General features: G+C 45.9%; 9 protein-coding genes across 9 annotated transcripts; 5 read left to right on the top strand and 4 right to left on the bottom strand.

Annotated features, from left to right (window-relative positions):
* Positions 1-103: 103 nt before the first annotated feature.
* On the top strand, positions 104-289 carry COCSADRAFT_99921 (uncharacterized protein; the record flags this gene model as incomplete). The annotated part of the gene is made up of 1 exon (XM_007706257.1): positions 104-289. A coding segment is annotated over one exon (186 nt), but the record flags the coding sequence as incomplete, so codon positions are not given.
* Positions 290-1,014: 725 nt separating this feature from the next.
* On the top strand, positions 1,015-3,290 carry COCSADRAFT_30293 (uncharacterized protein; the record flags this gene model as incomplete). Its single annotated transcript, XM_007705855.1, has 6 exons — positions 1,015-1,108; positions 1,484-1,708; positions 1,975-1,985; positions 2,081-2,379; positions 2,524-2,864; positions 3,184-3,290. 6 exons carry the CDS (start codon positions 1,015-1,017, stop codon positions 3,288-3,290), a joined length of 1,077 nt encoding a protein of 358 aa, XP_007704045.1.
* A 622-nt stretch (positions 3,291-3,912) lies between these two features.
* On the bottom strand, positions 3,913-4,743 carry COCSADRAFT_346870 (uncharacterized protein). The gene is made up of 2 exons (XM_007706256.1): positions 4,319-4,743; positions 3,913-4,291 (listed from the first exon to the last, which is right to left on the bottom strand). Exon 1 carries the CDS (start codon positions 4,720-4,722, stop codon positions 4,378-4,380), a length of 345 nt encoding a protein of 114 aa, XP_007704446.1. The 5' UTR covers positions 4,723-4,743; the 3' UTR covers positions 3,913-4,291; positions 4,319-4,377.
* Positions 4,744-4,973: 230 nt separating this feature from the next.
* On the top strand, positions 4,974-7,448 carry COCSADRAFT_250578 (uncharacterized protein). Its single transcript, XM_007706255.1, has one exon. It carries the CDS (start codon positions 5,162-5,164, stop codon positions 7,088-7,090), a length of 1,929 nt encoding a protein of 642 aa, XP_007704445.1. The 5' UTR covers positions 4,974-5,161; the 3' UTR covers positions 7,091-7,448.
* Positions 7,449-9,367: 1,919 nt separating this feature from the next.
* On the bottom strand, positions 9,368-10,239 carry COCSADRAFT_30291 (uncharacterized protein; the record flags this gene model as incomplete). Its single annotated transcript, XM_007705854.1, has 5 exons — positions 9,368-9,447; positions 9,600-9,646; positions 9,742-10,009; positions 10,043-10,139; positions 10,207-10,239. 5 exons carry the CDS (start codon positions 10,237-10,239, stop codon positions 9,368-9,370), a joined length of 525 nt encoding a protein of 174 aa, XP_007704044.1.
* A 1,295-nt stretch (positions 10,240-11,534) lies between these two features.
* On the top strand, positions 11,535-12,203 carry COCSADRAFT_30290 (uncharacterized protein; the record flags this gene model as incomplete). The annotated part of the gene is made up of 1 exon (XM_007705853.1): positions 11,535-12,203. The coding sequence occupies one exon, from the start codon at positions 11,535-11,537 to the stop codon at positions 12,201-12,203; it is 669 nt and encodes a 222-aa protein (XP_007704043.1).
* Positions 12,204-14,059: 1,856 nt separating this feature from the next.
* Positions 14,060-16,406, bottom strand: COCSADRAFT_250575 (uncharacterized protein). Its single transcript, XM_007706254.1, has one exon. The coding sequence runs from the start codon at positions 15,934-15,936 to the stop codon at positions 14,416-14,418; it is 1,521 nt and encodes a 506-aa protein (XP_007704444.1). The 5' UTR covers positions 15,937-16,406; the 3' UTR covers positions 14,060-14,415.
* Positions 16,407-17,933: 1,527 nt separating this feature from the next.
* COCSADRAFT_100278 (uncharacterized protein) lies at positions 17,934-18,230 on the top strand (the record flags this gene model as incomplete). Its single annotated transcript, XM_007706253.1, has 1 exon — positions 17,934-18,230. The coding sequence occupies one exon, from the start codon at positions 17,934-17,936 to the stop codon at positions 18,228-18,230; it is 297 nt and encodes a 98-aa protein (XP_007704443.1).
* Positions 18,231-18,865: 635 nt separating this feature from the next.
* Positions 18,866-20,914, bottom strand: COCSADRAFT_151759 (uncharacterized protein). The gene is made up of 3 exons (XM_007706252.1): positions 20,402-20,914; positions 19,163-20,345; positions 18,866-19,100 (listed from the first exon to the last, which is right to left on the bottom strand). The coding sequence occupies exons 1-3, from the start codon at positions 20,819-20,821 to the stop codon at positions 18,997-18,999; spliced, it is 1,707 nt and encodes a 568-aa protein (XP_007704442.1). The 5' UTR covers positions 20,822-20,914; the 3' UTR covers positions 18,866-18,996.
* Positions 20,915-21,417: the final 503 nt, after the last annotated feature.

The raw sequence follows: 21,417 nt of genomic DNA, 5'->3' as shown, positions 1-21,417 counted from the left end.
GAGTTGGCGTGCTTAAGGAGGGTTTGACAAGACTAATCTATTTGATAGACTAACTTGTGACAATCTTGTTAAGTAAGGATACTAGTAAGAAAGTACAATTTGAGTTGACCACAACGAATGTAATAATGAAATCCAACCCATTCTTATATCCGTTGCCTTTGGTCCTGCCATCCCTTACTTCCCTGCCATCCCTGGGATGGTTGTGATGTTGGGGATGGCTGCCATCCCAAGGCGTCCTGCCATCCCTCGGATGGTTGCCCTTGGCGGGATGGCACATCACGTGACCTAGCCCCGCGATGATCATTACCTTCTGACGTGGACGTCCATAGGCCTTCAGCCATCTCGTCATTTGTCAAGGAGAGAATCCTTCTTGTTACTTGTAACAGATAACTGTAATGGGCTGAACGCCCTTCGCCTCTCATACTCGTCTACGACCTCGTTTACTCTACCTGCCCGGCCCGATTGTTACCCTAGCAACTAGCATATATATATAAGCTATATAGCCGAGAGCTTAGCTCTCTATCGAATACAATCTTGTTACCTTGGCCTGTCCAATTGTGCTCCAGAGCTTAAGACCACCCCACGGGGTTGCGCCCCTTACAATAACGAGCTTGTCTTGTCATCTTGATAGCTGGATATATATACTCGGAATCAGCGCACGCTGCGCTAATCGCTACTTGGCATAGCCAAGTTATCATCAAGGGCGTAGCCCATTACACTAGTCAGGCTACATGAGCTGCGTGTTCTTTAGCTAGTAGACCGGACTATACCTATAGGTCTAACTAGAATTCGTATTATAGATATAAATGCGTACGTAGATAACGTTAACACGTATAATATCTACTTACCTAGCACGCGTATTATAGTCCAACGCGGATTAGGACTTTTAGAGCATACTTACTATTAGTTTAATACTAACATTAACTATATATACGAGGCTATCGACGCTAGAGAACTAATTAATAAGCAAAGGGAATTTTCGATAGGCTGTAGAGTGACGAGAGCAAGGCGTGGATGGGTCTGGTCCTTCGGTTCTTTGGTCGAGAGCTGGGTGTTTACGGGGACGAGGACGGCGTCGCAGACATGTCACTTGTGTTGACGCGTGACGGTATCGATGGGCGGGCGTGGCGGTGTCGATGAGTGGAGCTGGGGATGGGTGCTAGTCTTAGTAAATCACGGAATTTCTTTTCTCAAACAAATGCATCTCAGAAGACCAAAGCTCTTGCTCAATTCAAGTCTAGACTTTTTATCAATAACGAAGTAAGTCTTGTTACATTTTTCAAGATCATCTAGAGCGACGACAAACCAGGTATTCTCGACTCTAGAAGTTTCTGTGATCGTTTCTGTGCTGTAGCAATATACCCTTCAGAATTATATCGTCACTAACTCAGGATTTGTTAGTACGTAGATACAAACTCACCAGAGAAGTTCTCAGTCTATAATCCAGCAGACGAAACACTCATTACATCTGAATTTCCTGTAGCTGGGCCGGAAGATGCTGATGTGGCAGTTAACGGTGCAAGCGAAGCCTTGAAATCTGGGCCATGGAAGGACTTTACCCCATTGCAGAGGGCAAGCTGTATGATGAAGCTTGACGATCCGATTGAGGAGAATGCGGAAGATCTCTTCAAGCTAGAAACAGTTGCTATAGGAATCCAATCGACTATGAGTCCGTTCATCATGAAGATGGCAGCAGACGCTTGGCGTTGTGAGTAATAGGTACTTATTAGCAGATAGTTTCTGACAGTATCTTTAAAGACTATGCTGGGTGGGCGGATTAGATCCTTGGACAGATATTCCGTTCTGAGGGTGGCAGCCCATTCACTTTCGTTACGTATGAGCCTATAGGTGTGTGTGCAGACGTTGCTCCATGGAACGCAAGCCACAAGTAACCACTCGTATTTCAAACAGTTTCTTCTTGCTAATCTGGATTGGAAAGCACTCTTGCATGGAAGGCTGGACTTGTATTGGCAGCCGGAAATACTGTACGTACCCCAAACCTTTACGGGAGGTTTCGCTCAGGCAGATCTCTCTGGACCAATTTATGTATCAAAGCATCGGTTCTTGATTCAAGACCTAGGTCGTTTTCAAAAGCTCTGAAAAAGCCCCTTTGGGCCTCACTGCTATGGGAGACCTCATCAAACGAGTTGGGTTTCCCGCTGGAGTGATTCAACTCCTTTCAGGCCCAGGAAGTACGGGAGCATTGCTTGCGCAGCACATGAATGTTGCTAAGATCAGTTTTACTAGATCTGTCGCTACGGGAAAGAAGGTGCAGGAAATGGCTTTGGAGAGTAACATGAAATGTGTTATATTGGAGCTTGGTGGAAAGTCACCGGCCATTGTTTTCAATGACGCGGATATCGACAGTTCCGTGAAGTTGTGAGTATGAGACCCCACTTCACGGGATTTGGCTGATGGGTTAACATAGCTGCACTTCCGGACTGCTTGGTAATACGGGACAAGCCTGCATAGGTAGTGTTCTCCACACTATCAATTGATATTACCGAGCTAAAATGACCACAGCGTCTTCGAGAACGTTGGTTTAGAAGGACATCGCCCCGAAGTTCATCAAAGCTCTGAGACAGCGTTTTCAGAAACAAAGGGCCTTGGTCCCCTTGCTGATCGCTCCCAGTTTGAGAGAGTCATGTCTTTTATCGAGATAGGAAAGGAGGCGAAACTTGTTACAGGTGGCGCACGTGTTGGTGACAAGGGCTACTACGTTGCTCCAACATTGTTTGTTGATCCTGGCCTTGACACAAAGATTTACAAGGAGGAAATATTTGGACCCGTGGGTACTGTACGCACATTCTCCACAGAAGAAGAGGTTGTGGAGTTAGCCAACGACACATCGTTTGGTCTTTCAGGTACGCCGTGCGATGACGTTTATATAAGCTCAGGGAGGATGCTAAAACAATTACGGAACATACACTCTCTAAACTCCCTCCCTGCACGACAAACAACCCAATGGGCTGAAACTGACCAATGAGATACTGCATTAGACCGAGATATCTACCATCCTTGTGCTCTCCTTTGCCGTCTTCGGCCCACCGGGTTGTTTCTCTCGTATAGATGGAGATTACTAACTACTCTGCCTACGATACCCGCACCCAAATGTACGACACTAAGATTTAGTAAGGAGTCGTTGGCCGAGCGCTGAAAATCATTCCTTTAATAATTGTTCAGCTGGAGGATCCAGTAATCCACAGTTACATGACATTTCTCCGCATACATACATCAATGCCTGGTGTGATCATCGCCGATACGATAGCACCTATGCGAATAGTAAATAATGGTAGCGCAAAAGTTCAAGCTGCAATAGATAAACATTATTCTAGGGATTGATGAATTATATCACAGCAGCATTGTGGTCACAAAGACTAGACACATAGTAGCAATAGCAGGTATCGCATTTTCGTTAGCATGGTTGACGCGGAGGTCGCGCTGTTAATCCTACTAAGCCCTTTCACTCTTTACTATAGAAGCTACGCATTCGTGCTGTAACGCGCTTAACACATCTAGAAAACTAACAATATTACTAGCGCCTATGTAAAACACTCTGGATTCGTCCTCCGCACACTTGCTCCTCTGCCTCATCACAATCAACTCGAGCGTGGCTACAACTTGCGGGCGATGGCAAAAAATTACTATAGCATTGATATACTACTATGGGCAACACAACTGGATAATGTTTACAAAGGAGCATTTGATGATAGCTATTTACTAAAAGGCCACCTCAAGTGTTGAGTGGCTACTGGATTCTGCAACTATATCCATGTATACAATCGCATTACTGTCGGTGGCTTTCATGCCTTATACCTCTTCATCCCAACTCATTCATTACCATCTATTCTCTCCTTTGACAAGCATCGCAATATTATTTACCCTGCCCCCTTTGACCCGAAATTAGGGTAATCCTACTACTCTCAAGATGGCAGAGATAGCGTAGGAGTGCACTGTAAGTTCTATAAAAGGATTTTTGTCTATTGAGAAGATATTCTCCAATACTGATTGCTTCCTTGCCATATGTTCACCCCTAGTCTCCCAGCGTCCCCCTGTCCAAAGATCATCCTTCTCGGAGAAATTTGGCCCAATGAAGTAGTCAGGACAATTCTCTTAATCCAACTTTGGGTACTCCTATCGCAAGTATGATCGGTAATAACTTCTTGCAGAGACTCCTTGACGATCGGCCGAAACTTTACTCCTTGTTCTTCGAGTTTCTTCTCGAAAGCGAGACGGGTAGTTTTTAGACAGCGAGCGAGAGGACTGGAGTACAACGTGCCAGGCAATAGCTCTATTCATAGTCAGTAAATCTAAAAACATACGTGCAAACAACAACTCACATTCCAGGCGTTTCGCGCCACTTCTGATTCGAATGAGTTATGAAAGCCTAGTCCATGTCTTGTAAGGTACAAGACTTAGTACATATTTGGTAAAGGTCACTTCTTGGCTATTCAAATATTTGATGTAGTCCCGGAAATGCTCCCAGGGCTTTCTATCCATCTTTAAATCTTCGCTACAAACTTTGTCTTTATCTCTTTCGTAAGTCCTCTCAATCAGACCAAGTTTGGGTAAGGTTGTGGCACGAAAAGAAGCGTCGCGTTTGGCTTTTTCGACGAAGTCGATGAAGAAGCCAGACATAGCCTGGAACTGAAAATGACACTTGGTAGAATTTGTTGCCATCGTGCCAAAAGGAAGAGCGCAAACTAGATTCTGCAATAGCATTCAAATACTAACTGCGAAGGTGAAATCGGCAAAAAAGCTTAGTTAACGTGTGAATTCAGCTTTCAGCTTTGCGCTTATAGTCAGATCAAAAGTGGACGCCTAAATTGACCCCGCAGATAAAGTCCCACCCTGCATGCCACTGTACTTACATTTGCGACAACTCCAAATCAAGAGCCTTTTGTTGCATACGGCACGTACATATTGCATGTTGGATATTGGATTCATTGGCTAACTATGGTAGTGCAGGAGAGGGAGTATATAGCTGAAATATTCGGTGACTGGGCCCAGTCACCTCACGAAGTACACCCACAACCTTCACCTTCAACATTGCAAAGGGACCTTCTTCGCATAGCATTATTATCAACCTTAGCAGTCACAACGATTTTTCAATCGAAAGAACATCGGAACACGCTCTGAATAAGCTTTGCACGTTGGCAACATGGTCGGCCTGTATGCGGAATTGAAGCTGGCTCCTGAGGACCAAATTAGGCTCGTGAACATTCTTCCAAGAAACGAGTCAAGCGCTCTTGCCTGCGAGCTCCGGATAGTTGATCTTCGCGAAAGACCAGAATATGTCGCACTCTCATACACTTGGGGCTCACCTACTCCACTTCCCGATGAAGGAGCAGAAGCTTTGCTAAGCAAGCCAAGTGTTATATTACTTTGCAGGGCGAAGTGTGGCTTTGCAGATCAACCTTATCCGCTCTGGCATCAGGTCTTAATCACCGAGAATCTCTACGCTTTCCTACTGAGAGCTCGCGACAACGATTCGTTCGCCCAAAACTCATACTGGATAGACGCTATTTGCATTGACCAAGAGAACTCCGCAGAGCGATGTCATCAAGTACAGATGATGGGTAGAATCTACCGATCTGCCGGTATTGTGCATGCGTGGTTGGGCGAAGAAGACGATGATACCAGAATCGCTTTTGAATTGATAAGAGCCTTGCTGGGTTTTTGTAGTAGAATTACAGAGCGACGAGTAAGAATCAAGGCACTGATGGATATCACTCCAAAATCTTTGGGGAGTGCGAGTCTGACCGCGAGACTCGGGCCCTGTGCAGATGTCACCGCTTGGATGGCAATGGCCAACCTGTTTCAGCGCAGATACTTTACTCGAGCATGGATCATCCAGGAAATCATACTTGGCAGGAAAATCAAAGCTCTTTGCGGAAGTCACATCGTGAGCTGGGAAGCTATTACGACGGTGTCAGAGTTTGTTTCCGTCACTCCTTGGAAAAGATGGATATCCAACGTCACCAGTTCACCTCACGGAGGACACGATGTTCCAAACCTTCTCGACGTCAATAAATTCTCCAACAGTCTACTTTACTCTCTCATCAGGTTTCGCCGCTTCGCCTCCACAGATCCCCGAGATAAGGTCTATTCGCTCCTTAGCATTACAGGGGAGTCTACTTTGACGAAGAACCGCTTAGTTCCTGTCTATGGCGAGAGATCAGTAGCGGAGACATATACGCTGGCTGCCATCCAGATCCTAGAAGACTCTGATGATCTACTCCTACTTTGTTGTGCGGAAGGCGATAGCTTCCGTACTATACCCTCCCTGCCCACCTGGGTCCCTGATTGGAGTTGCGCTCGAGCTTTGGGATTAGCTATCACTGGCTACAAGAGGTTTGCAGCTGCGGGTACTCTTGCCAGAGATTTATATATCAATGAAGAAGATCGCTGTTTAATTATTAAAGGATTTCGACTTGACGATATCGTTTCTAGCAGCGAGACCAAAGAGGCCATGCTCGGGGGGAGCCAGTTTTCCGGTTTGCTTCGGATTCTTAATGCGATGACTCCCATCTATCATACTAGGCAGTCTCGATCAGAGGTGCTATGGCGAACACTGGTTACGGATACAGCGGGTGTTCCTCCTCGCTGTCCTGCTCCCAACAGCTACCGTTCTGCATATGTCTCGTGGATCACTTCGAAACTATCGGCTAGTGTCAAAGATTCAGTACAGAACATCAAAGATCCGGCTTTCGTGAACACCATGGCGGATCTAGTACCAACGGAGATCTCCGATTCATCACCATATTCAAATGCGTCATCGATTCCGTACGACAGTGCTTCCTCAGAGACACAAAGTAGCTCTGTTGACTATGACGAGTTTGAAACGATATTTTCGCATGCTCTTCATCTTCGGCTTTTTCTGACAGGTAGAGGCTATCTTGGAGTGGGCTCCATATCTCTTCTTGAACAAGATTCAATATGGGTCGTTCCTGGGTGCCGTGTGCCTTTGATCCTCCGAGAGATCAATTCACATACTTTCCAAGTTGTCGGGGGTGCCTATGTGCACGGCTTTATGCAAGGTGAAGCTCTAGAGTCTGGCCCTATCTTCAGAAACGTCACTCTAGTGTAATTAACGCGGAAATTTGGTGGCTCTTAAGCTTTTACGTAGATATCGTGCGTATGTTTTCCATGAACTTTACAGTCGCAAGCCCGACGTCGTCTGCTGGACGTTACCTGAGTTCGCGGTGCCAGCACACAGTTGCGACGCGCACCAAGTGTCTGAGAACAACACATAGTAGACTATAGATATTCAACGAGAAAGGTTGCTCTCCACCTACGGCGCTGGTCGAGCAAGGTTTGGCAGTTCTTAGCGCGCACCCCAGGTCGCTCGAGCAGAGTCCTTAGCATTAGCTTCTAACACAGCTCGGTTGTTTAGTATACATATATTTTCTCACCAAAACAATCATATGCAATAGCGTAAAACAGCCCAGATTCCGATGATTCCTGATGCTACACCTCAGTGGCCAACCCGCAATCAGAATGACGTGCGGAGCATCGTCAGCCCACACCATCCAAAATCATGCACATGAGGTATATGTCATCTCTCATGGATCTTTCAAGTCCTTCTATTAATTTACATCTGACCACACCCTTCTTTTGTTATTTTGCCGGGTCATTAGGATCACTGACTCATTGCACGCTGCCTATGTATGCCGCCATGAAGCATCCGGATTGTATAATTTCGGCTTTTGAGATTGTCGCCCCGATATTGACTATGCGATGCTTCCGCGTCCTGGCCTCAAATAATCACGAACTGCTGGAGCTTACTTGTGGAAGATATAAATTCGATACATAACCTGAAGTCTTTAATTCTACACGCAGAGACATATCGTTAATCTAGAGAATTGCAACCTCTATCGTCTTGGATTCACGATGTCTAGGGCCTCTTTATCGATACCCATAAGCTCTTTGTTCAAAGAACACCTTCTGTACCCTCAAAACCGTGGAATACTTGATGTAGCATTGCAGCTGATACTTCCTTCACATGTACAGTTTCCGCCAATCTCTTTAGTGACAAGAAGATTCCAAAGATACTACTTAATAGGTCTTTACTATTGATTTATCCAGATTTTTCAATGCAGACCTCAGCAATTGTTTTATTCTCTGCCACAATATCAAAGAGCTGTGTTTCTGTCTCACCCTGTACAGTGCTTTAATAGCTCACACTTTACTCTTCATCTCAAAATACTTACACAAATTTTGAACTGTTCTATCATATAGTTCGGTGTCCACATATTCTTATTTTTGCTTCGTGGGCGCGCTGGATCCAATGACATAGAACCACTCATATACAGGAATCGAAGTGGCTGTTCTGGGCTCGGGTTTGCCTCGAGAATTGCTTTGAAGTCTGCCACCACTCAGTCTTGGCACAACATGTGCAACGTTTCTGGGGGCATTCCACGTGCTTTGGGAGGTGTAATCGCCACCGTCCTACGATTGTAAGCTACAAAACATACAAAAACCTCTTCGCGCAGATGTAATGCACCAGATGCCGGCATTTGCGCCCTCTAATTCTTTTCGTACATCTTGCGAATATGTGCCGTAATCTGAAACTACAACGCTCTTCAGTTTCGATGCGTTGACGGTGGATATGAGGTAGTACGGAAATAGATTACTTTGACAAGGATCACGTAAGCAGCTATTGTAATGTGAAACCTACCGAATAGGCTGCAGGAATGTGATCATCTGGATTTCTGCAAGTGTTCATTCTTTTTTTTGCAGGATATCTCCACCTAGAGGACGAAATAGTGAAATTCGGTAGCGCACGAAGCTATTGCCACTAGGCCAAGAATAAGACTAACATGAAAACAACAAGAACAGCAAGGAAACTAAACAATATGGAATATAACGCTGTTTTCTTTACGCTCTATTTCCTCAATCTATACAAAAGCCCGCTGCAAGGCAGCACAGCTATCTTACATTTCTCCCCATTTACCAAACTGCTCATTAGCAATAGGCGTCGGGAGGAGATATACCCACAAGCAGGTGAAATTCGAAGCACAATATTAGTATTATACAAAGAAATCCTAGCCATATAAACAGCCATATAAAAAGGCATACGGCCAAAGCTATACATAGCCACTACCTACATTGCCTATAATGGAACAATAACAATGATAAGTCATTACTGGATATTCCAGACGAAACCCTTCGGTCGAACAGAAAGAGCTTATCCTGCATGTTGTATGTAATATATTTACCACCTTCTCATTTGTGAGACCAGCGATTCCCTGAACCTTCATATGATAGCATTATACACCATAGTGCCTGTTATTTTGAAATCGATGTCCTCAACATTCTCATCAACCAAATTTATTGAAGATGCAAATCTAAGTATTCTTTTTTTTCACTCAAATTTGTCGAAAATGAAAGCATGGCGATTGAAGACAACCGATGGTTGCATTGAGAAGTATCTTACTCTACCCGCTGCATGTATTGTTAAAATAGCGTTTACCCCCAACTAAACCCTAATTGATGTTTACGCGAAATCGCTCGAACCTCCCGACTACAAACTTCCTAAGATGAACATTCTTACCAAAGTCATGTTGCCTTCTCCTTGTACACCTTCAACAACTTACAGATGTCAACAGTCTCCGTAAGAATCCATAAGTGACCTGGCAAGAAACTAACCGCTATTCGCAGATGACACCATTGCAATAGCATGGGTAAGCGTATTGACTGGGACCGCTACAGTAATTGTGAGACCAACAAAACTCATACTGTCTGCGAGTGAGTCCTTCGGTCGAGGCCACCTTCGCTTCCTGCTCCTGATAGTACTGAAACGCGAACTCCAGCTTGGCCGCAGGTTTGATATCCTCGCTCGGGTGTAGTAGGTTCTCTTCAGGGACGGTAGTTGAGTCGACTGTTGCGAAGTTGAGTCGGTCTTTTGCTAGCTGTTCTTCAGTGTATGCTCCAGCAGTTACAGCGCCCTCTAAGGCCGCTATGTAGGCATCAATCTGGGTACGATCGAGCCGCGCCGCATCCAGCACTCAACCATCTGCATGGTATGCTCGATATATACCGTCGCGGTCTACGCTGTGAAACCCGTAACCATGCTCAGCCCTGATCAGTGAAGGGAACTTGACAGTTCGGGCAAGCTCTGGCCTCGCGCGGTTTCCCTGGATCTTGTAAGTATCTCAATGCTCGAAACGTAATGATATGAAGGCAGTAGGGATCTTGACTGACCAACAAAGAACGACCATTAGCATCGGCAGCCATCGCAATAATCAACGTCGCGAATGTGAAAAAGGTCTGCATGACCTTTTTTTTATGAAGATTTGGTGAAAATGATGAGGGATAAGATAGTGAGATGCTATATGCTTGAGATCTGTGTCTACGTGGGTGCTTGTGTGTGATCTTGGAATGGAATATGTCCAATATTTATATTTCTTCTTTGCAACACAAGTTATACTCAAATACTTCTAATTGTATCGTCCTTCACTTACTAAGTTTCACAATCTGGAGTAATACTGAGCAAGACAGACTTCCGCGGATCTAAGCATCTCATGAGTAACAGTATCTAACTTCTTGTGGTAACCGTGAGGAGTAATCGATATTACCCTTGCATTAAGCCATGAAAGCAATTCTTGGCCTTCATAATGCGATTTTCGATGATGTCATTTCTGAAAGCTTTGTGGGGCGCTGTGAGTGGCACAGTAATCTGTGCATACATGTATGTGGTGATCATCATCCTCATAAAGCTGGCTGCCTCGTCACGCCATAGTAGTGTCTCTTGGTATGCAGAATACAAAGCCATGTGCGACATGACAGGTATCCAGATAAGAAGGTGGTCAAAGAACATAGTTGTAGAATCTCGAGCTGTAGGATTTTTCGGGCAAGATTTACTTTCTGTGTTTTTTGGTCCAATACTCAGTCTGTTGCAGGCCAATCATGGATGCAGGAGTATAATATCTACACAATCCCACACGTTCAGGTGTGGGAGAATAGTTTACTCGCAGGCGGGTATCAAAGCACTCGAAAAATGGAATCTCCAGGATCGAGACACCTTCGGGCGATTCTGGTTTATGTTTGCTTGCCCATCTCAGACTAAGGTCTTACCTATAGTTTGTATGTTAAACATCCTACGAGAATGCTGAACCTTCTTTTATATACAATTCAACAGCCAAAGGATACACAGTAATAGCGAAGGTATGCGATCTGGGAGCTAAGGCAAATCTCACCCCTCGCCATAAACATGCGCATGTTGAGCTTGTAACCAAGAAAGAATAAGACCACTAAGCGGGAAGTTAGGTAATAAACAATGACAATAAGGCAAAATATAATAAGACAAGCGCACAAAGACGTAAAAGTGCAGTAAGTGACTATATTATGACCCACACCACCGGTTAATAACATAATCTACACTGTATAGGCAGCATACCAGGATCGACCTGATTTGAAATCGATCTAGACTCTTTCAGAGATGCCAAATTCTACAGAAACGCAGTTATACTAACCTTCTCGTTAATCATACACCGAGAGAATATTAACAGTAGTCAGATCACGACAAAATCATGCTGCAAGGCTTCATAGACTTGTCCGACAATGAACCGACACAATGTCGAACAAGTTCATTCAAAATTACTCTAATACACGTCACTATCTCGACCTTAACTATTTGGGGGTTTTTCGACATTTGCTTGATTGTGTTTCGTAACGCAAGCTGGGAGAAACTAGGTCAAACAAAAAATGACACAACACAATGCTGGTGTGGTACGCAGAATGAAGAAGTTGTCGCGATGGGCTGCATATACGACCACATCGCGGTTGACTGGTTGCCGTCGCATTGCCATGATGCTGACCTCGTAGCCGAATTCGATGCTTCAGGTCCTGGTACGAATGGTATGTGGCCTTATTACCGTATTGAGTCCCAGGGGATACTTGGCCGAAACTTCATTCCTATCGAAGATGACCCGACTACAACCATTGATACGCTTGCACAGCGTGAGGAAAACTATTGGGCAACGACAGAGTGGCATGTAGCGCACTGCTTATTCACGTGGCGTAAGCAAATAAAATTTCTTGGTCAAGATATGAAGGGTCATTTGATGGAACCGTGGAATGCTAGAGAGACACACGCCAAACACTGTAGCGAGTATATCTGGAATGTCATCAGGCAGGGGCGGTCCTTAGATGAAATTACTACGTTCATACCCGGAAACGCGCGTCATGTGGACGAGTGAAAAAGTGGCTCATTGGGCTCTGTAATTATACTATACGTATTGCCTCAAGGAACTTTCTTAAAAGCATCCAGACATTAGCACTTATGCTTAGTTCCAGTTTATTGTCTGTCGAGCCACGTATATAGACATGTAATGCAGATGATGAAATTCGCACCCATCCCACAGCCATATCTCGACTCACGCTGATGCAGCTGCGCACATGTTATTTAGTCTCTGAAAGGAGCATTGGTATAGCGGGTTTTAATGGCTTTGTCTAGCAAATGTTTTCTTGAGTTTTTGATCATCAAGACCACACCAGGGTCAAGAATCTCCGAAAGCATCCTCATTCTACTATCAATATCATTCATACTAGGTTTGAAGATTTTACTTATAGTGCAACCAGACATACTATTGCCATTTCGTAAAACGTGGAGCGACTACTATCTCTTACTCTATGCATTACGAAACCGAACTCAACAATACTATTCCTCGATTAGTTATGAAAAAGCATGAGTGGTAGCATATTGTTCAGATTTTGCATAAACAGAGACCTAAATACACCGGGAAGATGTATATGGTCCAGGATTAAAGTCTTGGAGCCTGTAGCTTTCTCTTGGCTTCGCATGGTCACGCACGAACTCGTGGTTGTTCAACAACCCCAACATTCGCTTCTTCAATTATCTTGCTGTGCATTCTTGTTCATTTCATATCAAATAATGTTGCTTCCGTGTTCATGAAAACTTTCGATCAAACAAACCGCAATTCTCACACAGACTAAGACAATACGAACAAAGCTTTACCAGACAAGGTGAGGGGTAATAGCTAGGCGATGCCGTAGAAGGATCAAAGTGGTGCCACATATAACCAGCTTGGCATCTATGCATGGCTACATAGCCTATCAGAACGAGGGTACTTTATTGTTGACCTGTTCAACAGGACACGTAAGAGGCAGTCCAAGCATTCGAAAAGGGGTGTGTGAGGCTTGTAGGATCGGCAGCAACTTATGTCGGATAACAGAAAGAATGTTATGTAAAGCTAGCTGCTCCACCTGCAGTAAGTATCACACCCTGAAGTCGCTTTTTCGCGTGCATCGCTGTATTGAGTGACTTTTATTGTAGGCACAGCTACTGTTTTCGGCCCCTTGCAGCAACGTGTGACATTCAGCTGTAGTCTGATACCTCCATTAACCTGATTATTATATTGGAGAATACACCAGTTGTTTGGCTCGCTTTATGCAGAAGCTCTCTTTTCCTCTAGTTAAAGGTGTTGTATATTCACGCACCATGAGATCCATTGGCACCAACACTTTGAATTTTATGCTCCCTTCCAGACCAGGGTGGTAACTTTGCCCAAAGCAGTGAGAGCTAGAATACAATGTTCATGGAGAACCAACACAGAACATGCATTCGAATGCATGACAGACTAGCTTCGACCGCGATTATAACGAGTTCTATCAAGTGTGTACATCTGAGACTATATTGCAATGAGCTGTGCTGCACTACAGAGCATTGACAAGCCACTGCTCTACCTCAAGGTTCAACTTTGTGTTTCTGAACCGCAGAGGATCAACAAAGATTTTCAACTTCAGTCCATCTCCTTCGGTGTAATGCTGACTGGTTGTAGTTCTTGTTCTTGGGCTCATTAGTCACTTTCACATTAGATCTGGGGAGATTCATGCGGCTGCTTAGTTATCTTCATCATAATAATACACTTCTCTCTATACTACGCTTGGTGAGACGCGGATAAGACTTTGCGTAGGCTTATGCCTTTACTCCCTTCTCCCCTAGTATATCGAAGAGATGTATAACGTGGCACTGCTTGATTGTAGGGCAGCAACAATTAGGTTACTGTATTAGGCTACTGTTACCTCGTAAGCCGTCCACCTTATACGTTAAGTTGCTCTCACAATGCTTTTTGAACAATTTAGAAAATGAATGACTTGACTTGTTTCTATCTGTTTGCTGTATAGCGTATCAGATTGAACATCTCAAAAAACAATAAGAAAACCAACAGCTAGCCAGTTCTACTCTAAAAATACGAAGCTACAGATAGACAAAATTCGATAGGAGCCGCTTGAATTATTAAATCTATAGATCGCCAAGAGGTTAGGAATAAGGCAGAAATAGCGTAACTGCAATCATTCGGCATATGAAGGGCAGAACTCTTGTGGAAAAGAGAAGGGCATAAGGAAGCACAGAGATTATAAAAAAGTAGGAGAAGAAGAAAAGATAGGTTATGAGACTATCCATCGGGCTAGAAGCTCCCTCACAATGTCTTCCCCGTTCTCCTCAGCAGGTGGTAGGGTCGGAATAAATTTCCTTCTCATGTGTACAAACTTTGGTACCTCAAGTGTGTCACGACGTTCAAGGAGCTTCTGTGAAGATTTGGTGTCGTTTTCCTCTGCTCTTTGAGGCACATATTTGATGCTTGGCCTATGAATTTTGTGTCTACCTGGTTCAATCAATTCATAAAGATTGCTGGTCCTTTGAAGATCATAGTTGGGAAAACCTTCGCTAGGGATTTCTGGGAATCTTCGAGTTTCATCATTATCCGGTGGTGGTGGGTAACGCCTAACACTCTTTCGTCTTGCACCTACAAGTTTCATGAATAGGGTTTTCATGTCGCTCGTACGGCGGATAGAGGTAGGAGGGCGTGGAATGTATGTCATTCTATTTTGGACAACCGGACTAGTGGGCTGAGGAGATCCCTTGATATCAACTATCCAATTCAGCGTTTCAATGTTTAGTATGCCAAATACGCTGGAGATGGTGATGTTGTGTTGCACATGGACATACACTATCTCAGCATCAGATTGATCCAAGCAGTTCCGTTTGATGATATCCTGCTGCTCTTTGGTGAGCTCGAGCATCCCGATGTGTGGATCGTGACCCTCGTCAAAGTATGTCTTGACCAGTTTCTGGAGGGACCGTTCTGGGAGCTTCATCTTATTCAAAGTAATAGAATCTCCGTTTCCAGTTGTGAGCCCTTGGAGATAGTTGGTAGACCATCCTTGATAGTAGCTTGTTTTATCGCTGGTACTTGACATTGAAGATGTGAGGGTAAGATTCTTCGACGCGGTTTTCTCTTGTGGTCGATTCTTAGGAATTTGGATGATTCCAGCCGACTTGGAAACTGGCATTGAAGCCATAGACTTTTGAAGAAAAGGCCGTTCGGAAGAATGCTGCGCATGGAGCAAATCCGAACCAGGACATGTAATAGATCTCATATCTGGGAGTAACTTGGGCAGGGTATTTGCCTCTACTTCGGCAGCCGGGCTCGACCTGTCAAGGATCCCTTGGTCCCGCAATCGCGCGTTACCAGGAGGTTTCAAAGGCAAACGTGCCAGAATAACATCTTTAGTGATCGAAGAGACTCCATGTTTTCTGCTGCTGGAAACTAAGGCAGGGTCGATGTTCTGTTGTGGGCTGGGCGGGGATGCTTCCATTAAATTCGTACTCTGAGATTCTAACGCATTCTCCTCAGACGAAATAGTCGTGCCTCGAGGCTGTTTGGAGACTTTATGTACCGTCGGTTCATGTGGTTTGATTCTACGCGCTTGTTCCAGCTGTACAATAGTAGACCCAAGTTCCAGTCTCTCCGTTTCGTGGATCGGTCGCTGACGACCATCCCTTTGCGCAAGGGCAAGGGTAGCCACAGCTATCATAAGAACAAGATTGCCTTTTGCATCTCGGAGGTTGCTGCGAAGATCATCGAATTGGGGTTGCAAGAATGGCCATTTTGCCTTTTCAAACATGGATAGCTCAATTTTTGAGTGCAAAGCAGGGCGCTTCCCCACTTGTTCAAATGCACGACTCAGCAGGTTTCTAATCTCCGTAAAGACTAGCCTGCAACGTTAAAGGGCATCCGAAATGTCTTTTAGAGCGATGGAGTTGAAAACCGACTTGAGAACGCCTTGCGCATCAGGCTGAGGTATGATCAGTTCGCGCACTTGGTTGAAGATCGCGCATGTGCTGCTGATATCGTCCGCGATGTTTGTGATCATTTGGCTAGCTGTCGCAACTTTTTCCGCGAGGGCGTATAGCTTCACGGAGGCTTGTACACCAGCTGTAGTGATACCAACTACAGACCCCGCGATGCTGAGAGGGTCTGCCATTGCGTGCTCTCAGAACGATAGTTATGTTTGACTAGTTGAAGCAAGTAATATCGGAAGAAAATGAAAATGAGGCTAGAAGAATTGTTGGCATCATAAATAATGTTTGCGAGAAGGCTGAGATGCGTGCCTGAGACTGAGCGCCTGAGGCCACCTACGTAATGTTGGACACAGCCACCATGCCAGCCAATGGCCATACAGGTGTAACGTAGTTTACAAGCGAGTGAGCCATACAAGCGAGTGAGCCACCCCACCAACTTTACGCACCTCTCTTGTTACAATATACAATGACTCCACCAAATCTATCCCAACACGTCCCTCGTGAGGCTGACATATACCTTGCACTATTAGCTCTTGAAAAAAGTCAAGTTCAAACTGAAAGGCGTGCTGTAGCTACGTTTAATGTTTCTCGCGCTACTCTCCACCGCCGACGCGCTGGCAAGCCTGCCCGACGCGATTGCCAGCCCAACTCAAAGAAGCTTACCAAGCTAGAAGAGGAGGTGATTATTGGCCATATACTTGATCTTGATCTACGTGGATTCTCGCCTACCTACGCAGCTGTGCGCGATATGGCTGATAGACTCCTGGCTGCGCGCGGCGCTGGCCAGGTCGGCGTCCACTGGCCGCGTAACTTTGTCAAGCGTACAGACAGTCTTATAACGCGTTTTAGTCGAGCGTACGATAGGCAGAGAGCTCTGTGTGAAGATCCAGTCCTAATTAAGAGCTGGTTTGAGCTTGTAGAGCAGACAAAGGCTAAGTACGGCATCTGCGACGAGGACGTCTACAACTTCGACGAAGCTGGCTTTATGATGGGCAAGATTACGACTTAACTTGTCGTTACAGCGTCAGAGAGGAGAGGCCGGCCAAAGGCAGTTGAGCCAGGTAATCGTGAGTGGGTGACGCTGATCGCAGCGATCAACGCAGCTGGCTGGTTAGTCCTACCGTTCCTTGTATTCGCTGGCAAGTACCACCTATCTGCTTGGTATGAGGAGGCAGAGATCCCACGCGACTGGGCGATCGCAGTCAGCGACAATGGCTGGACGAATAACGAGCTAGGCGTCGCATGGATAAAGCACTTCAATGCCCACACGAAGACTCGCGTTATTGGTACACGTCGCCTGCTTATTCTTGACGGCCATGAGAGCCACCAGTCTCTAGAGTTTTAAGAGTTCTGCAAGGAGAATAATATATATACGCTCTGTATGCCGCCTCACTCATCTCATCTACTCTAGCCTCTTGACGTTGGCTGCTTCTCGCCGTTAAAGCGCGCGTACAGCCGCGAGGTGGAGAGCCTGATCCGCTATCACATTAACCACATCACCAAGCTCGAGTTTCTGCCAGCGTTCAAGGTAGCGTTCGATCGATCCTTCACGCCATCCAATATCTGCTCTGCCTTCCGCGGCGCAGGCCTTGTTCCTCTCTAGCCAGATGCTGTTCTATCAAGACTTGATATAAAGCTCCGTACGCCTACTCCACCAGCTGCTCTAGAGGCTCTCTGGCAGGCTCGCACGCCTAGCAACACACGCGAGCTTGAAGCTCAATCAACATTAATACGTGATCGCGTTCAGCGGCATCAAGGCTTATCGCCAGCTTCAATTATTACAGCAATTAATCAGCTTAAGAAGGGGGCTGAGGTAATGATGCTCTCGGCTGAGCTAATGCGCGATCGGATAGCCAGCCTTGAGAAGGCGAACGAAGCCGCAACAAAGCGTAGGCAGCGTAAGAAGAAGCGGATACAGAAGCAAGGAGTGCTAACAAAGGGAGCTGGAGAGGATCTACTCGCTCAGCGCGAGGCTGATCAGCAGATTGCTCATGAAGAGCGTCAAGAAGGAGAGCGATCAGGTGTCAGCCGCCAGGCTCTTGCGCGCTGTAGTAGGTGTAAAGAGACTGGCCATAATGCGCGTACGTGTAAGAAAGATACTCTAGGTACTACTTAATTAATTATATTAATATATAGCAAAATAATTATATTATGGTGGAGCTATACGCCTACAGAGGTGCGCAAAGTTGGTGGGGTGGCTCACTCGCTTGTATGGCTCACTCGCTTGTAAACTACGTTAGCAACGCGATACGGACTTGCCCCTGTTAGTATATCTTACTCTATTACCTTACACAGAGAAAATCCTTTTATTTAAACTTACTATTATTTATGAATAGTAGGTATAGCCTATTGAGTGTTTTTATTTAAAACCTCAAAGTCTTTTCCTTTGGCTTGGAGTACGCGCCCAGACATTGCGCCGTAACCTCGCGGGCAGGTGAGATGGCGTAGTGTTTCATAGGCAACCACTACACTTGGCACTTAGTCATAGGTTACACTAGATATAATATTGATATATAGAGATTATCAAAACCTTAATGCCTAAAGGAAACTCGTTCGGGCTTTCGGCATTTTGTTGTCAGTCGCAACAAAAGATAGTCAATATACTTACCTCCCGGGCGAGTCGCCTACTTTTGCCAACTCCCTTGTCACAACAATGTCTCCTACACATATAGTTGGCATCTAGTGAGCTTCTACATGGCTCACTAAAACTACGCTCAGACCTGGTAGGATAACATGCGCATCACTGACAGTGCTTACTTGAATAATTGTACTTTTTCTCAATCTGCAGTGAATTCAAACAAAGGGATTCTCTTCGTTCGTATCATACAGTGAGTGTCTAATATGTATTTGAATAAGTTTCTTGTAACAAACATCTCAATCTACTAAGCAGCATGCTTCACATCGCTAACAACATCGATATGCTGGACCCGTCCCTCGAACTCGCTGGACTTCTCCTGAGATTTGTACTCTGACGTCGATTCAAATACTGAGAAGATGAGTTAGTTGGTCAGAGTCAAGGTTATTAGGGAAATGGGTAGTAAAACTTACGCTCGACCTGCGTATGGCGGAACCTGCGGGCAGGTGTCTTCTTTGCGAAAAGGTAATCGATCTCGGCAAAGTTTCGATCCTTGGTCTCAGGAAGGAAGAAGAAGATCCAGATTACCCAGAGGAGACAAAATCCGAAATAGAACATGCCAGTTTTTGCACCCCAGTTCCATGCGGTAGGGTCATCGTTGAGCATGCGGGGGTTGAGTTGCTGTACGACAACCTGGCCACAGACGTAGAGGGAACGACCAATGACGATAGTCTGGGCGCGAACGCGAGACGAAGGTATCTCGCCAGCTATAACGTAGGTAGTCGGGCCGAGAGAGATCTTGAAAGCAATCTGGACAAAGATGAGAAAGACGGCAACGGGAATGGCAACGTCCGAGGCTGATTTGATGGCAAATCCGAGGATACCAACGATAAGCATGAAGAAGCCTATGGAGGCTGAGCCGTAAAGGTAGAAAGTGCGGCGGCCAACTGAACCCATAAGGGCAATGGCGATTCCGGTGGCGAAAATATTAACTGACTGAATACCCATGGTATAGCTGAAAGCATTGGAAGGGCTCATACCAATGGCACGGAGCATCGTTGCGGCAAAGTTGGTTATGGACTGGCCGTTGAAGATCTGAATAATCCAGGCCATGCTGACAATTGCCGTGCGTCGCATGTTCTCACCGCGAAAGCAGTCAGCATAGCTAGCATTCTGGGCATCTACCTTCTCCATTTCATTGGTATGTTGCATGAGGGCCAAGGTCTCGCGCATTGACTGCTCAGTGTAGTGCCCTGGGCGTGCTAAGCGGCGCAGGCTCTTCTCAGCCTCATCAATCTTGCCACGGCGGATGAGATACCAGGGCGACTCGGGGGCGAACCAGGCAACAAGAAACAGAGGGGGGATCCACATCCACTGAAGACCGTAGGGGATCTGCCAGCCAGCGTTGGTCTTAATGTTGATAGTGCCCTTGAGCACTCCAGCGGCTAGAAAGGAGCCAGCACCCCAGCACATAGACACCCACGCGGTCAGGTAGCCACGCATTGCGGTTGGGCTGATCTCGGCGGCATAGGCGGTGGTAAGGGTCTGGAAGATACCCCACGGAATACCGCACATGATGTTACCGACGAGAAGCATTTTGACATTCTGCGAGAAAAAAAGAATGAATATGGTACCTGCCATGAGTACCATCGCGCCCTAAGCGAGCGTGTAAGCAGCGTGTTCCCAGATTGTGTTGTCACAGAGTGACTCACTAAGTATACCCTACGAGAACCGTAGCGAGATTGGAGCCAACCGTTGATCAGGAGACCGACAATGGAGCCAATGTTGTTACCAGCACCAATAATAGTCTGCCATTGGGTTGAGACAACCAATTCACCCTTCACGTTGTAATCGTTGCCGAACCTCCGACGGTAGGCTGGATGGGCGAAAAAGTTGTTGATAAGACCGACATCCATGCCCTCCATGACAAGAGCTAGAGATAAAAGCGCAGAGTAGATTATGGCAGGTCGATAGCGCTTGAAGAGCTCCATACGTGGCAGCTTAATCTCAGCTTCAGAGCTGGCCACGGCGGCCTCGACGAGCTGCTGCTTCGTTGATGGGTCGCCGTCCCCGGCTGAGTTTTGCCGTGGCACCACCGCCGCCGTCTGAGCAGAGACCTGCGACATAGCCATTGTAATAATGGTCGGAGGAGATAAAGGATCGTCGGCTAACGACCTTCACCAGTTAATGTTGGTAAGGAAGAGAGTGGGCAAGGGAAAGTTGAGATGTGCAACGGGTGGGAGGGACATTTGTACATTATCCCTTCAGCCACCACAAGACTAAACTTCCATGAATCAATCGAGCAGATATGGCCACATGATTACGCCCAGCCGGAGTTTTTGCCGTCTTGGGGCCGTACCGCTAGGCCAGAACTGCGGGGATGAAATCCGGGGGGATGAGGTAGGGGTAGCAGTTGGGTGGGGAAGCAAGGAAACTCTCGCCGCCGAGACATCTCGGCCGGTTTTACCGCGAACCAGCCACCCGGTTGAAGGAATAACTGCGACTGCGAAATCATTTGCACCTCGTCTCGATAACATCGTGTCCATTTTATTCTAAGCTGTATCTCAAAGAGTTATTTTATCCTATTAGTTGTCACGAAAAAATTCCGAGTTTCTCTTATCAGGCGTTCTTACGTCGTTGTGGATTTCAGGCCTGTAAGATAAGAATTTTTTTCAAAGTTCTTGGTAACCGGTACAGTAGTAGCGAATTTAGTGCGCTCTAGGCCATT

This window comes from Bipolaris sorokiniana, assembly GCF_000338995.1.
Source record: "Bipolaris sorokiniana ND90Pr unplaced genomic scaffold COCSAscaffold_15, whole genome shotgun sequence".
NCBI classification, from domain to species: domain Eukaryota; kingdom Fungi; phylum Ascomycota; class Dothideomycetes; order Pleosporales; family Pleosporaceae; genus Bipolaris; species Bipolaris sorokiniana.
This window is presented reverse-complemented; position numbering and strand designations above follow the sequence as displayed.

Coding starts and splice junctions, on each gene's coding strand:
- COCSADRAFT_250575 (XM_007706254.1), bottom strand. CDS start 15,936: ATGTTTGAAAAGGCAAAATGGCCATTCTTGCAACCCCAATTCGATGAT.
- COCSADRAFT_346870 (XM_007706256.1), bottom strand. CDS start 4,722: ATGCTATTGCAGAATCTAGTTTGCGCTCTTCCTTTTGGCACGATGGCA.
- COCSADRAFT_250578 (XM_007706255.1), top strand. CDS start 5,162: ATGGTCGGCCTGTATGCGGAATTGAAGCTGGCTCCTGAGGACCAAATT.
- COCSADRAFT_151759 (XM_007706252.1), bottom strand. CDS start 20,821: ATGGCTATGTCGCAGGTCTCTGCTCAGACGGCGGCGGTGGTGCCACGG. Junction 20,346..20,401: donor GTTCTCGTAGGGTATACTTA/GTGAGTCACTCT, acceptor ACGCTCGCTTAG/GGCGCGATGGTACTCATGGC. Junction 19,101..19,162: donor CCGCCATACGCAGGTCGAGC/GTAAGTTTTACT, acceptor TCATCTTCTCAG/TATTTGAATCGACGTCAGAG.